Source organism: Cherax quadricarinatus, chromosome 86 (assembly GCF_038502225.1).
Source record: "Cherax quadricarinatus isolate ZL_2023a chromosome 86, ASM3850222v1, whole genome shotgun sequence".
Taxonomy (NCBI): Eukaryota; Metazoa; Arthropoda; class Malacostraca; order Decapoda; family Parastacidae; genus Cherax; species Cherax quadricarinatus.
In genome coordinates, this window is record NC_091377.1 from 13,278,466 (window position 1) to 13,294,854 (window position 16,389).

The 16,389-nt window shown below is 40.3% G+C and overlaps 1 protein-coding gene across 3 annotated transcripts in view; it reads right to left on the reverse strand.

Moving 5' to 3' along the window:
• The window catches only part of Oseg4 (intraflagellar transport protein Oseg4), a 196,924-nt gene extending 181,895 nt beyond the window's left edge, over positions 1 to 15,029 (reverse strand). For all 3 annotated transcript variants that reach the window (XR_008409185.2, XR_008409184.2, XM_053797432.2), the window contains exon 1: positions 14,475 to 15,029. Coding sequence is in view for 1 of the 3 variants with exons in the window: in XM_053797432.2 (XP_053653407.1) it covers positions 14,475 to 14,498 (24 nt within the window). In the remaining 2 variants the exon portion in view is untranslated. The remainder of the gene's footprint in view (positions 1 to 14,474) is intronic.
• Between the last annotated feature and the right edge of the window lie 1,360 nt (positions 15,030 to 16,389).

Below are 16,389 nucleotides of genomic sequence, written 5' to 3' on the forward strand. Positions count from 1 at the left end.
TGTACAGTAGGGTTATAATTGAAAGAATTAGAGGTAAGACAGAATGTAGGATTGCAGATGAGCAAGGAGGTTTTAGAGTGGGTAGGGGATGTGTAGATCAAGTTTTTACATTGAAGCATATATGTGAACAGTATTTAGATAAAGGTAGGGAAGTTTTTATTGCATTTATGGATTTAGAAAAGGCATATGATAAGAGTGGATAGGGGAACAATGTGGCAGATGTTATAAGTATATGGAATAGGTGGTAAGTTACTAAATGCTGTAAAAAGTTTTTATGAGGATAGCGAGGCTCAGGTTAGGGTGTGTAGAAGAGAGGGAGACTACTTCCCATTAAAAGTAGGTCTTAGACAGGGATGTGTAATGTCACCATGGTTGTTTAATATATTTATAGATGGTGTTGTAAAAAGTAGTAAATGCTAGGGTGTTCGAGAGAGATGTGGGATTAAATTATGGGGAATCAAATACAAAATGGGAATTGACACAGTTGCTTTTTGCTTATAATACTGTGCTTCTGGGAGATTCTAAAGAAAAATTGCAAAGGTTAGTGGACGAGTTTGGGAGTGTGTGTAAAGGTAGAAATTTGAAAGTGAACATAGAAAAGAGTAAGGTGATGAGGGTATCAAATGATTTAGATAAAGAAAAATTGGATATCAAATTGGGGAGGAGGAGTATGGAAGAAGTGAATGTTTTCAGATACTTGGGAGTTGACGTGTCGCCGGATGGATTTATGAAGGATGAGGTTAATCACAGAATTGACGAGGGAAAAAAGGTGAGTGGTGCGTTGAGGTATATGTGGAGACAAAAAACGTTATCTATGGATGCAAAGAAGGGAATGTATGAAAGTATAGTAGTACCAACAATCTTATATCGGTGTGAAGCTTGGGTTGTGAAAGCAGCAGCGAGGAGGCGGTTGGAGGCAGTGGAGATGTCCTGTCTAAGGGCAATGCGTGGTGTAAATTTTATGCAGAAAATTCGGAGTGTGGAAATTAGAAGGTGTGGAGTTAATAAAAGTATTAGTCAGAGGGCTGAAGAGGGGTTGTTGAGGTGGTTTGGTCATTTAGAGAGAATGGATCAAAGTAGAATGACATGGAGAGTGTTTAAATCTGTAGGGGAAGGAAGGCAGAGTAGGGGTCGTCCTCAAAAAGGTTGGAAGGAAGGGGTAAGAGAGGTTTTGTGGGCAAGGGGATTGGACTTCCAGCAGGCATGCGGGAGCGTGTTCGATAGGAGTGAATGGAGATGAATGGTATTTGGGACCTGACGATCTGTTGGAGTGTGAGCAGGGTAATATTTAGTGAAAGGATTCAGGGAAACCGGTAATGTTTATATAGCCGGGCTTGAGCCCTGGAAATGGGAAGTACAATGCCTGCACTCTAAAGGAGGGGTTTGGGATATTGGCAGTTTGGAGGGATATGTTGTGTATCTTTATACGTATATGCTTCTAAACTGTTGTGTTCTGAGCACCTCTGCAAAAACAGTGATTATGAGTGAGTGAGGTGAAAGTGTTGAATATTGATGCAAGTATTTTCTTTTTGGGTCACCCTGCCTCGGTGGGAGAGGGCCGACTTGTTTATAAAAAAAAAACAAATAGATGAACTGTGATAGATAAATAAGTTGCAGAGTTGATGATAGCAAAATATTCAATGAGTATTTTGTCCTGTCTCCAGACAAACTCTCGTTGGCCACTGCCGCTGGCACATATATAATCACATATTTTATTCATTCTAGAGTATATATCAGGTTTGTATGTTATTTATACTGTTTATGCCATATCAGATGAACTGTGATAGATCAATAAGCTGTAGAGTTGATATTAGCAAAATTATTGAAGTACAGAATTCCACTGGAACGGATTAACTGCATTTCAATTAATTTAAATGAGGAAAACTGACTCTGCAAACAAGCAAATCCAGTTGCGAGCAAGGTCATGGAACGGATTAAACTTGCAAGTAGAGGTTCCACTGTATTTGGCACGATTTGGGTATAGCACGATTGAAGAATTGAGGCACAATTTTATGCAACACGTCATATGATGAATTTAACACGGTTCAGTCCACAGGAAGGGAAAAAAAATTCCTTTTTCCTCAAGCGGCCACCTTGTTGTGGTTCAGCTGGGGAGACCTCCCACCGTCTCCAGCCACCCCCCAACACCACTCCACCATCAAAGCATTCGTACTTCATACGTGTCCAGTCCAACTTCTCTGCTACAACCTTGTGATTGTGAATTGTGTTTTGATCTTTTAATTGCTATATCTTGTATCTGCCAAGCAATGATGACACCCAGTAAGCATATCAATGTTGCTCGAAGTGGCAAGAAAAGATGTAAGCATTTAAGTCTTAGAATTAACAAAAGGAAACAAAGATATTAGACAAGACATCCTGTGGCCATAATGAAGTGTTACTTTGTATACATAAAAATGAGGTAAACATAAGTTTGTGTGACTGACTGACTGACTTACTGACTGAATGACTTACTGAATGAATGACTTACTGAATCACATGACTGACTTACTGAACGACTTGACTGACTTACTGAACAACTTGACTGACTTACTGAATCACTTGACCGACTTACTGAATCACTTGACTGACTTACTGAACAACTTGACTGACTTACTGAATCACTTGACTGACTTACTGAATCACTTGACTGACTTACTGAATTACTTGACTGACTTACTGAATCACTTGACTGACTTACTGAATCACTTGACTGACTTACTGAACCACTTGATTGAATGACTTAAAGTTAGACACTCCAGTACAACCATCAACTTCAAAACCAGAACCTATACCATCCACCTCAACCCAGTAGGGCCACAGCATAACTCTCCACTCTCTTCACAATCCTCCATAAATACCAGCACCCACAATTTAAGGTAAGAAATATGTACTATTATTTCTGTTACATTTGTAGTCTTAAGCAGTAAAAATAGCATAATACATTATAATAATGAACTACAATTACATTTCCACTTTTATTTTTGTAAGATGTGGAGGCCTAAAAAGAGGTGTTTGGCTTTTTGGGGGCTCTCAGGAACATAACCCTATTTTTCCCATAAGTTCTTCAGTTCATCTAACAAGGTTTTTTTTACCTAACACGATGTTTTCAGGAACGTAACTACAGTGTTAAATGACGGTCTACTGTATACCAGAAATGTTATAAACGACACAAAGGTGACATTAAAACAATATTAAAGATGGTTGACACAAACTCACTACCATTATAGTATGCTCCTCACTTAGCGACGAATTCGTTTAACGACGTGGTCTTAGGAACGGAACTCCATCGTTAAGTAAGGAGAGGCTGTATTATGCCAAGCTTGACCTAAAACTGTACCTAGAAGACTGCAGACAAACATTATGGATATTATATGTACCTCTTAGTTTAGTGGTAAAATTTTATTTTTAATACATCAGCCATCTTCCATCAAGGTAGGGTGATCCATAAACAGGAAACACATTAATCATCAATCATTCAGTAGCTGTCTTGCCAGAGGTGTGCTGACATAATTCATTTTGTTCAAGAGCCACCTTGCCAGAGGTATGCTGATATAAAAATTAAAATGACCCTTCAAATTGTGGTATCTCTACCCACTTTAGAAAGCAGTCACTTTACTTCCTACCTTCAGGACTCAAGTCCATGCTAACTGGTTTCCCTAAATCCGTTCACAAGGTCGCACTTTAACAGCATATAATATTTGGAAAAAACATCAAAAAAAAAAAATAAACTCAGGTTTGAATCCTGGGTGAAGTGAGATGTATGGGCATGTCCTGTTATATCAGTTGCCCCTGTTCAAGTAGATACCAGAGAGTTACTGTAATTGACTGTGTTGAGTGCAAGAGAGAGTAAGTGGGCCATTTCACATGTCCAGATTGTTTGTAGGTGCTCAGTATGTAGATCAGTGCACTTTATTAATATTTAAATGTTTATTTCTCTGTAAAGATTACAATGGGTGGTTTGCATATTATAAAACAACAATTACAAAGAAAACCACTAGCATGCCAAGCCAGCCTAGGCATTCTGGCCAGACTAATAATAATTTTTATTCTACATTACAAATTACAAATGATTAAATGTTGTGTCAGTACTAATATTGCTTAGTAAAAATTTTTGGGTATTTTTTCTATTATTTTTGGGGTAAATGTCTGTTACAAAGCAGTAAAGAGATATCTAGGATTCAAGTGGTTTTTATGGATCACATACTGGGGAGAGAAGCTGAAAAAAAAATTAAAATAAACCCAAGTGTTTGGCTTTCCTGGGTTATTAAAGTAAAGTAACGTAAAGTTTATATAGGTACCAGTACACCACTTCAGTTATACACTTATTATACACACTAACATATGTGTAAATTACCTAGGATAACCCAAAAAAGTGTCAGACGAAGCGACTATTTCCATTAGGGTCCTTGTATTATCCTTTTATTTTAAGCCTTGCTGTAAGAAACCAATATATTATCAACTGTTACGTCACAGTCATCATTTGAGGAAACCAAGACAGCAGTGTATATCGTCCCATGAACAATTCAAAAATAATAATCATAACCATGGTAAGTTATTCAGGTACATTACCTAAAGTCAGTACCTGACCAACCGGGCTGTGGTTCGTACGTCAGTTTGTATGTGGCCAGCAGTAACAGCCTGGTTGATCAGACCCTGATCCACCATGAGGCTTGGTCTCAGCCAGAGCCGTGGGGGCATTGATCCCTGAAACCCTCTCCAGGTAAACTCCAGGTAAGTTTAAACTTTAGCAATTGTATTAACATAGTAACAGACATTAATCGTCTATCATTCTTATTATTTATTTATTTTATTTATTATCACACCGGCCGATTCCCACCAAGGCAGGGTGGCCCGAAAAAGAAAAACTTTCACCATCATTCACTCCATCACTGTCTTGCCAGAAGGGTGCTTTACACTACAGTTTTTAAACTGCAACATTAACACCCCTCCTTCAGAGTGCAGGCACTGTACTTCCCATCTCCAGGACTCAAGTCCGGCCTGCCGGTTTCCCTGAATCCCTTCATAAATGTTACTTTGCTCACACTCCAACAGCACGTCAAGTATTAAAAACCATTTGTCTCCATTCACTCCTATCAAACACGCTCACGCATGCCTGCTGGAAGTCCAAGCCCCTCGCACACAAAACCTCCTTTACCCCCTCCCTCCAACCCTTCCTAGGCCGACCCCTACCCCGCCTTCCTTCCACTACAGACTGATACACTCTTGAAGTCATTCTGTTTCGCTCCATTCTCTCTACATGTCCGAACCACCTCAACAACCCTTCCTCAGCCCTCTGGACAACAGTTTTGGTAATCCCGCACCTCCTCCTAACTTCCAAACTACGAATTCTCTGCATTATATTCACACCACACATTGCCCTCAGACATGACATCTCCACTGCCTCCAGCCTTCTCCTCGCTGCAACATTCATCACCCACGCTTCACACCCATATAAGAGCGTTGGTAAAACTATACTCTCATACATTCCCCTCTTTGCCTCCAAGGACAAAGTTCTTTGTCTCCACAGACTCCTAAGTGCACCACTCACTCTTTTTCCCTCATCAATTCTATGATTCACCTCATCTTTCATAGACCCATCCGCTGACACGTCCACTCCCAAATATCTGAATACGTTCACCTCCTCCATACTCTCTCCCTCCAATCTGATATTCAATCTTTCATCACCTAATCTTTTTGTTATCCTCATAACCTTACTCTTTCCTGTATTCACCTTTAATTTTCTTCTTTTGCACACCCTACCAAATTCATCCACCAATCTCTGCAACTTCTCTTCAGAATCTCCCAAGAGCACAGTGTCATCAGCAAAGAGCAGCTGTGACAACTCCCACTTTGTGTGTGATTCTTTATCTTTTAACTCCACGCCTCTTGCCAAGACCCTCGCATTTACTTCTCTTACAACCCCATCTATAAATATATTAAACAACCACGGTGACATCACACATCCTTGTCTAAGGCCTACTTTTACTGGGAAAAAATTTCCCTCTTTCCTACATACTCTAACTTGAGCCTCACTATCCTCGTAAAAACTCTTCACTGCTTTCAGTAACCTACCTCCTACACCATACACTTGCAACATCTGCCACATTGCATTAACATATGTTAAAAGTGATGGAAGTGTCAATTTCAGGACCATGGTTTGAGCCTCTCATCCATCCTTCTGTTTATTCATACTATGCAGTATACAGATATGGTAGATGAAACATTTTCAAAATAAACTACCATAAACTATATAATGTGTCATTAATTTACTTGTAGGTATATAACACCACTGATATACATAGTAACATTTGCTTAAAATTTCTGGGATAACCCAATAAAGTCACAGTGACTTATTTACATAAGAACATCCCCTTTATTTATTCCCGTTTTCCATTTATACACCTCAATCATATCCTCTCTAAATCTACGTCTTTCTAGAGAGTGCAGATTCAGGGCCCTCAGTCTATCCTCATAGAGAAGATTTCTGACACATGGGATCAACTTTGTCATCCTCCTTTGTAGGTTTTCCAGTGCATTTATATCCATTCTGTAATGAGGTAATCATAACTGTGCAGCATAATCTACATGAGGCCAAACCAAAGATATATGGATATATATAGGACTCCTGTTATTTACACTTCTTGATATGAAACAAAGGATTCTGTTCATTTTATTGCAAACACTTATGCACTCTTGTCTTGGTTTTATATTACTGCTAACCAGAACTCCTAAATCTTTTTCACAATCAGTAATATTAAGATCTACATTATTTAGTTTATATGTGGTATGGTTATTTTCCCAACCAACACTTAGAACGCTGCATTTGTCAATATTAAATTGCATCTGCCACTTCTCCAACCACTGCATCAGTCTATTCAAATCTTCCTGGAGTGCTTGAGGGGCAGTTGACACATGCAGTGCGTGGAGTAAAACAAAAATCGAAAAAATATGGAAAATGAGTTAACCTTACTGAAAAATAGTTTAGCCTTCTGGCAACATAATGGTATAAGTCTCATTGTTGTATGATAATTTTACAGAAAATTTTAGTCATTTGAACATTTTGTGTAATGATGCAGTATGTAACACAATGTCTGAACACGAGGTGAATTTTTATAAATTTTCCTGATTTTTTAAAAAAAAAATTATTTTCTTTCTAATATATTAATTTTGTCATCTGACATCATTACAAAGTGGGTGGAGCAATAGAAGAGAGGGAGGGACAACCAGAACCAGTCTTCAGTATTGTATGACATGCCGTAAAGATAGAAGTCGCTTGTTTATGGCACTAAAAATATCTTGCAATTACGCTATGATTACAAATAAACTTTATCTGATTATCACACTTATTCCAAAATATAATAGAAGAGATAAATAACATAGAACAGAATAAATATGGCCAAATTCATAATAATTGGCTTATTATATGGTGCGGTAGGAGCAGACCAGAGCAGAAGGCATAGTTACATCTCACTCCCAGACCAAGCCATAAGGGTTTCACTGTATGTTCTCTCGCTGGTACTCTGAGCACTAAAATCAGACAAAATGTAAGTTTGGTCAGGGGTAACTAAATAAGATGCTCGATATCATATGTAAAGACTTAAAAAAAAAAAGCACGTGTGTGTGTGTGTACTCACCTAGTTGTACTCACCTAGTTGAGGTTGCAGGGGTCGAGTCCTAGCTCCTGGCCTCGCCTCTTCACTGGTCGCTACTAGGTCACTCTCCCTGAACTGTGAGCTTTATCATACCTCTGCTTAAAGCTATGTATGGATCCTGCCTCCACTACATCGCTTCCCAAACTATTCCACTTCCTGACTACTCTGTGGCTGAAGAAATACTTCCTAACATCCCTGTGATTCATCTGTGTCTTCAACTTCCAACTGTGTCCCCTTGTTGCTGTGTCCCATCTCTGGAACATCCTGTCTTTGTCCACCTTGTCAATTCCTCTCGGTATTTTTTATGTCGTTATCATGTCCCCCCTATCTCTCCTGTCCTCCAGTGTCGTCAGGTTGATTTCCCTTAACCTCTCCTCGTAGGACATACCTCTTAGCTCTGGAACTAGTCTTGTTGCAAACTTTTGCACTTTCTCTAGTTTCTTTACGTGCTTGGCTAGGTGTGGGTTCCAAACTGGTGCCGCATACTCCAATATGGGCCTAACGTACACGGTGTACAGGGTCCTGAATGATTCCTTATTAAGATGTCGGAATGCTGTACTGAGGTTTGCTAGGCACCCATATGCTGCAGCAGTTATTTGGTTGATGTGCACTTCAGGAGATGTGCCTGGTGTTATACTCACCCCAAGATCTTTTTCCTTATTGCAACCCCTGAATGTGTCACAATGTATATAATGTATATTACTTGTTCATATAATTTTATATTGCTTATATTTGCAATAATAGCTATGTTATTAGTTATGTTATTAGGTAGGATGTAACATTTATATATATTACTCAGTGCTCATAATTCAAGTCTTGATTGTCTAACTACCAGTTCCGCTTGTTTCCCTGCCGGCTTCTCGGTGTTGCTGGGCAGCAGCAGCATGGAGCTGTCACGTGATCAAGGGGGGGTGTTCACACCTCACCTGGAGTAGTCTGTCTGGGCTGCTCACTCTCTTGTCAGTTGGACGTTCTCCTGGCAAGACGCCCCACATTCCTCTCTCTTGTGGGCCTTTGTTGGAAGATCGTCTCTGCCGTTTTCTTGTTGTTGGTTCTGTGGAACTTTGTTCACAGAATATTGTCTAGACTCAGTGATTTTCGACGTTGTACTGAGGTTGTGTGTCACACTGACAGAGAAACCCAGGTCCTGAGCTGTACCTTCTGACCTAATTTGTACGGGTATCTGTGTACTGTCACAGTCTGGAGATTTTGTCCAGGTAGTTTGGAATTATACGCAGGAAGGAATACATATAAATGACCTCATAGGGGACAGGAGCCATAGTAGGGAAACAAGTGTAGTCAAAGATAAGATAAAACCAATATTGCAAACTAGAAATACCGCAGGAAATAGCAAACAAGAGGACTCCACTAGCAATAGTGAGAATATATTACCAAAAACAACTGGTGGGAGCTCCATTGTTGGTGCTAGGGAGGATAGAAGTAAGACAGGGAAACATGCACCAACAGGGAATACAGTCACAGAAACCCAAAGCAAACGGAAACCAAGCCTGTGCACATACTATGCACTCGGTATCTGCTGGCATGGGAAATCTGGAAAAACAGATGGGACGTGCAACTATGACCACCCTAGAAAATGCCATGCCCATATGACAACAGGAAAATGCAAACTCCCTTCCTGTAAGCTTTTTCACCCTGAACTGTGTACCTCTTCAGTACAGGAAAGACTGTGCTATAACTTAAATTGCCAGGCATACCATCTAAAGGGGACAAAAAGATACAAAACATCCAGGCCATGGGAAAACCTGGGTAGCCACAGCCACTCAAGAGGGAGAGGTTTTTTAGTGCCAGGAAGGAAAAAAAACTGGCAGGAAATGGCAGAAATCGTACACCAAATCCAGTCATTCCTGGAGTGGAACCACAGTCAATGGCCTCCACTCCAAACCAACAGATACAGATACTAATGCCGGAAAAAAAATCCCCCCCCCAGTACCAACAATACCACCAGTCCGATAACATTCTTCTTGGTAAATATACAGGGTCTAAAGCCAGCAACAAACAACAAAATACCTTTCATCCGTGGACTGCTTGCAGAGGCAAAGGCAATGTTCGCGGCTTTCACTGAGACCCACATAAAGGATCACTTGGACAACGAAATATGGATCCCAGGTTACAACCTATACAGATGTGACAGAGTGAACAGGCAAAAGGGGGGGGGGGTTGGCCTGTACATTGCAGAGTCACTTGTTTGCAAAGAACTGCTAAATGCCTCAAATGATGTAGTGGAAGTTTTAGCAGTAAAGGTCGAGAACCAAAACCTAGTCATTGTGGTAGTCTGCAAGCCTCCGGATGCAACACCCCAGCAATTCCAGGAACAGCTGTTAAAAATTGACCACTGTCTGGAAAATCTTCCAGCTCCTGCACCCAACATCTTGCTCCTGGGGGATTTCAACTTAAGGCACCTAAAATGGAGGAATATAGCAAATAATATTGTTGCAGTAATAACACCAGGAGGCAGCTCTGATGAAAACTCACACTCACGCGAGCTTTTAAATCTCTGCACAAAATTCAATTTAAACCAGCAAATAATAGAGCCTACTAGACTGGAGAATACACTAGACCTCATCTTCACTAACAATGATGATCTGATAAGAAATGTCATCATATCAAAAACAATATACTCAGATCACAACATAATTGAGGTTCAGTCATGTATGCACGGAGCCCCAGACCGACATAATGAGATTAGTCACGAGGGAGCATCCACCAAATTCAACTTCAATAACAAAAACATAAAGTGGGACCAAGTAAACCAAGTCCTAACCGATATAAGCTGGGAAGATATACTAAGCAACAGAGACCCCAACTTATGCCTAGAACAGATTAACTCGGTGGCACTCGATGTATGCACAAGGCTTATTCCTCTAAGAAAAAGGAGGAGTAGATGTAAAATAGAAAGAGACAGGCGCTCCCTTTACAGGCAACGGAAAAGAATAACAGAGCGGCTAAAAGAGGTCAATATATCTGAAATGTGTAGGGAGACACTGGTCAGAGAAATAGCAAGCATCGAACTTAAGCTAAAAGAATCCTTTAGGAGTCAGGAATCGCGGGAAGAACTAAAAGCCATAAATGAAATCGAAAGAAACCCAAAGTATTTCTTCTCCTATGCCAAATCAAAATCGAGAACAACGTCCAGTATTGGGCCCCTACTTAAACAAGATGGGTTCTACACAGATGACAGCAAGGAAATGAGTGAGCTACTCAAGTCCCAATATGACTCAGTTTTTAGCAAGCCGCTAACCAGACTGAGAGTCAAAGATCAAAATGAATTTTTTATGAGCCACAAAATTTGATTAACACAAGCCTATCCAATGTTATCCTGACGCCAAATGACTTTGAACAGGCGATAAATGACATGCCCATGCACTCTGCCCCAGGGCCAGACTCATGGAACTCTGTGTTCATCAAGAACTGCAAGAAGCCCCTATCACGAGCCTTTTCCATCCTATGGAGAGGGAGCATGGACACGGGGGTCGTCCCACAGTTACTAAAAACAACAGACATAGCCCCACTCCACAAAGGGGGCAGTAAAGCAACAGCAAAGAACTACAGACCAATAGCACTAACATCCCATACCATAAAAATCTTTGAAAGGGTCCTAAGAAGCAAGATCACCACCCATCTAGAAACCCATCAGTTACACAACCCAGGGCAACATGGGTTTAGAACAGGTCGCTCCTGTCTGTCTCAACTATTGGATCACTACGACAAGGTCCTAAATGCACTAGAAGACAAAAAGAATGCAGATGTAATATATACAGACTTTGCAAAAGCCTTCGACAAGTGTGACCATGGCGTAATAGCGCACAAAATGCGTGCTAAAGGAATAACAGGAAAAGTCGGTCGATGGATCTATAATTTCCTCACTAACAGAACACAGAGAGTAGTCGTCAACAGAGTAAAGTCCGAGGCAGCTACGGTGAAAAGCTCTGTTCCACAAGGCACAGTACTCGCTCCCATCTTGTTCCTCATCCTCATATCCGACATAGACAAGGATGTCAGCCACAGCACCGTGTCTTCCTTTGCAGATGACACCCGAATCTGCATGACAGTGTCTTCCATTGCAGACACTGCAAAGCTCCAGGCGGACATCAACCAAATCTTTCAGTGGGCTGCAGAAAACAATATGAAGTTCAACGATGAGAAATTTCAATTACTCAGATATGGTAAACATGAGGAAATTAAATCTTCATCAGAGTACAAAACAAATTCTGGCCACAAAATAGAGCGAAACACCAACGTCAAAGACCTGGGAGTGATCATGTCGGAGGATCTCACCTTCAAGGACCATAACATTGTATCAATCGCATCTGCTAGAAAAATGACAGGATGGATAATGAGAACCTTCAAAACTAGGGAGGCCAAGCCCATGATGACACTCTTCAGGTCACTTGTTCTATCTAGGCTGGAATATTGCTGCACACTAACAGCACCTTTCAAGGCAGGTGAAATTGCCGACCTAGAAAATGTACAGAGAACTTTCACGGCGCGCATAACGGAGATAAAACACCTCAATTATTGGGAGCGCTTGAGGTTCCTAAACCTGTATTCCCTGGAACGCAGGAGGGAGAGATACATGATTATATACACCTGGAAAATCCTAGAGGGACTAGTACCGAACTTGCACACGAAAATCACTCACTGCGAAAGCAAAAGACTTGGCAGACGATGCACCATCCCCCCAATGAAAAGCAGGGGTGTCACTAGCACGTTAAGAGACCATACAATAAGTGTCAGAGGCCCGAGACTGTTCAACTGCCTCCCAGCACACATAAGGGGGATTACCAACAGACCCCTGGCAGTCTTCAAGCTGGCACTGGACAAGCACCTAAAGTCAGTTCCTGATCAGCCGGGCTGTGGCTCGTACGTTGGTTTGCGTGCAGCCAGCAGCAACAGCCTGGTTGATCAGGCTCTGATCCACCAGGAGGCCTGGTCACAGACCGGGCCACGGGGGCGTTGACTCCCGGAACTCTCTCCAGGTAAACTCCAGGTAAACTCCAGTAGTATGGGAGTTTTGTGACTTTTGTGGAGGATCTGCAGATGGTCCCTACTTAGTGTCGTTATATTATCTCCTTGTTTCTGATTGTGTCGCTATTGCTTGCTATATCGTTGTTCGACTTATCAGTCGTTTTATTGTTCAAGCAAGCTGTTTTGATTGCCAGGTTGGTCAAGAAGTTAGTTGATGTGAGGACTTTGTCAGTCACTGGTTTAAGTCTAGTCGAGTCGTGAGACACAGCGAACTACTTAGAGCACTTACACACATACACACAAACTTATTTGTATATATGTATATGTATTATTAAATGTTAATGTACCAGACAGTACTTAAGACATATAAATGTGATATGTGCCTTCAGCAAATATTACTGCACACGAGAGAAGTGATTATTTTGTTTATGTTCATTACATTAATTTAATTTGATAATATACTCCTAGACATCTTCATTATTAATAAACTTAATAAATTTTTATTTCTTTAGTTAGTAACCTACCAGTTGCAATCCTGAAGCACTAATAATTATTATCGAATTCTAATGGATAATTGGACCAGGATACTGACTACTTGTTACAAAAACCCAGTAACAGGCTGGATGCTAGAAGGGCAGTCCTTTCTAGTATTACCAGGAGATCTCTATGCTTATTAGAAATCACATTTTTTTGAAACATTCCTTGAGTGAGGTTTGTAGTCTCTGGCCCCCTAGACTGTACTCTGTGTACTCACCTAGTTGTACTCACCTAGTTGTACTCACCTAGTTGAGGTAGCAGGGGTCGAGTCCTAGCTCCTGGCCCCACCTCTTCACTGGTCGCTACTAGGTCACTCTCCCTGAACTGTGATTTACATCATAAAGGTTGATATATTCCTCTGAAAATAAAATTAAGATTTATTTCAAAGAACTGCTTTAATAATATACAAATAACCTGCACAATGAAGACAGAAACTTACGACGACGTTTCGGTCCAACTTGAACCATTTACAAAGTTGTGATGAATGGTTTTGAAAACCGACAAGTTGAAGAACTGAGACACTTATGCAACACATGGGAATCTTTATTGAAGAAACGTTTCGCCACACAGTGGCTTCATCAGTCCAATACAAAGTAGAAATTGGTAAGTAGAGTAGAAGTTCAAGGTAATCAGTCCCTCAACCTGGAATCGATGTGTTCTGTCCATCACTCTTGTAGGAAGTGCAGCATAGGGCCACTGCAACTTCATGGAATCTTGGTACAAAGACATCAATGCTTGCCCTACATTTGGACGACGACCTACTTACACTAGTGGCAGGTCCCACTGTGATCCCGCCTCCTCCTGCTTCAACTCATCTCACCGCAGTATATAAGCCACCTCTCTGGCCCTATGCTGCACTTCCTACAAGAGTGATGGACTGAACACATCGATTCCAGGTTGAGGGACTGATTACCTCGAACTTCTACTCTACTTACCAATTTCTACTTTGTATTGGACTGATGAAGCCACTGTGTGGCGAAACGTTTCTTCAATAAAGATTCCCATGTGTTGCATAAGTGTCTCAATTCTTCATTTACAAAGTCCTTATTAATGAATTTGTAAATGGTTTAAGTTGGACCGAAACATCGTGGTAAGTTTCTGTCTACTATGTGCGGGTTATTTGTGTATTGTTCCAGTCATGGTATTCTGCCTTTTTTTGTTACTGTTGTAATTATGGTGGAAGATCTCAACCCTCAGGTGCTATATGAGGGCAGGAAGGTAATAAACTTTGACCTGAGAATATGAAGGGTAACTCCAGTTCCTTGGATCAAGAAACCAACAGCATCAAGAAATAATTACCTTCTTGCTGAGATATATAAACATGTTTGTTGCTCCCTGGCTGCTGCTCGATTCTTTCTTCTCTTTCCTTTATACCTCAAGTTTATTTACATTATTACTATTAAAATCATGAGGAAGCGTTAAACTCGTAGGGGCCACAGAATGGCCTGTAGTTTAAGGTTCTGCTGATCACTGCATCAGAAATATACTCAAAAATCCGCTCGTGGAATGCTATGTAAACACATCATAATAAGCAAAATATTTTGATCCCATTTATACTTAAAATAAAAAATAACTTTCTTATACATAAGCTATGTCCTTACTACAAAATTAAAAGTTTTATTATTAATAGTCGTTAAAATTAAAAATCAATAATATTCAAACTTAAGTCTAAAAAGAAAAAGTCAAAGCTAATTTGCTTGACGATACTATGATTATTTTTGTTGGGTTTGTAGGTTGACAAGGAACGAGGACCGTGTGAAGCCACCTTTCCGGACACTTAATTCACTCACATCGGTCACAGGGAACGTTGGAATCTTGATCCTGGGCTTCATAACTCAACATTAACTAACTTTTTTGCCTTTCATCATATATCCACGCATTTCTTTTAGACGTTTCATATCCTTTTTTATCTTTTTCTCATAAAGTTTGGGTTTTTGTGTTCTGTCCACGGAGAGACCGAGATCAATAAGATTTGCTACATAATTATGATCCTTTCTTCTGATCATGATATTTGATTCTGATAAATCATTGTGAGCAAAACCGCTCTTATGAAAATCTTGTAGTGCTTTTTTAGAAGCTTTAAATGCCCAAAGACAATCCTCTAAACAATTTTTGTCTATGAATTCTGAGAGAGTTTGTCCGGTGCAGAAGGATATAACGATGGCTAAGGGATCATAAATTATTCCATACAGCTTTGGAGCTCCACCGGCACCATCAACCTTGAGGTGAGCTCTGGCTTCCTCGACTGCTTCTTCCAGATCAACATCATCAAAGAACTTCTTGGCGACGACAGTGGTAGAGGTGTCATTATCTTGTTTTAAGACAGCTTTCCATGCCTCTCCATAAGCCCCTCTACCAAGTTTTGTTTTAATATCCAGGCTGGTCCAGGATAACACAGGGATAATAGTGTCACAGGTGTGTCCTGTCTTTGTCTCATTCTTCTGATGGAAATTCACATCCAATTTTGGCTTTTTGGAAGGTGGAGAGAGAGGTGGAGTTGTGTTGCGAGGTCTCTTGAAGCCACCAGCTTCTTGTCCCTCAAATATCTCAGCCAAGTATTCCATGTTTTCCTTTTCTTCCAATTTTGCTATCCTGGTAAACTTTACTTCCTTCCAGGAGAACGCTGTTAAGGTCTGAGGAATAAGCTGTACAATTATTAATATAGTTACACTAGAATTATCCCCTCAAGGAAGGTTCCTTGATGTTGGTGAGGGGCTCTTGATTTAGGGAATTGGATCTGTGCTCCAGTTCCCCGAATTAAGCCTGAATGCCTTCCACATCCCCCTCTAGGCTCTGTGTAATCCTCCGGGTTTAGCGCTTCCCCCTTGATTATAATAATAATAATACACTAGAATTATATACTAAAGCAGACGAGACGACCGTTAATATAGTTAATAGATGGTATGACCAGTAATATAGTTAATACAAGGTATGACCAGTAATATAGTTAATAGATGGTATGACCAGTAACATAGTTAATACAAGGTATGACCAGTAATATAGTTAATAGATGGTATGACCAGTAATATAGTTAATACAAGGTATGACCAGTAATATAGTTAATACAAGGTATGACCAGTAATATAGTTAATACAAGGTATGACCAGTAATATAGTTAATAGATGGTATGACCTGTAATGTAGTTAATAGATGGTATGACCTGTAATGTAGTTAATAGATGGTATGACCTGTAATATAGTTAATAGATGGTATG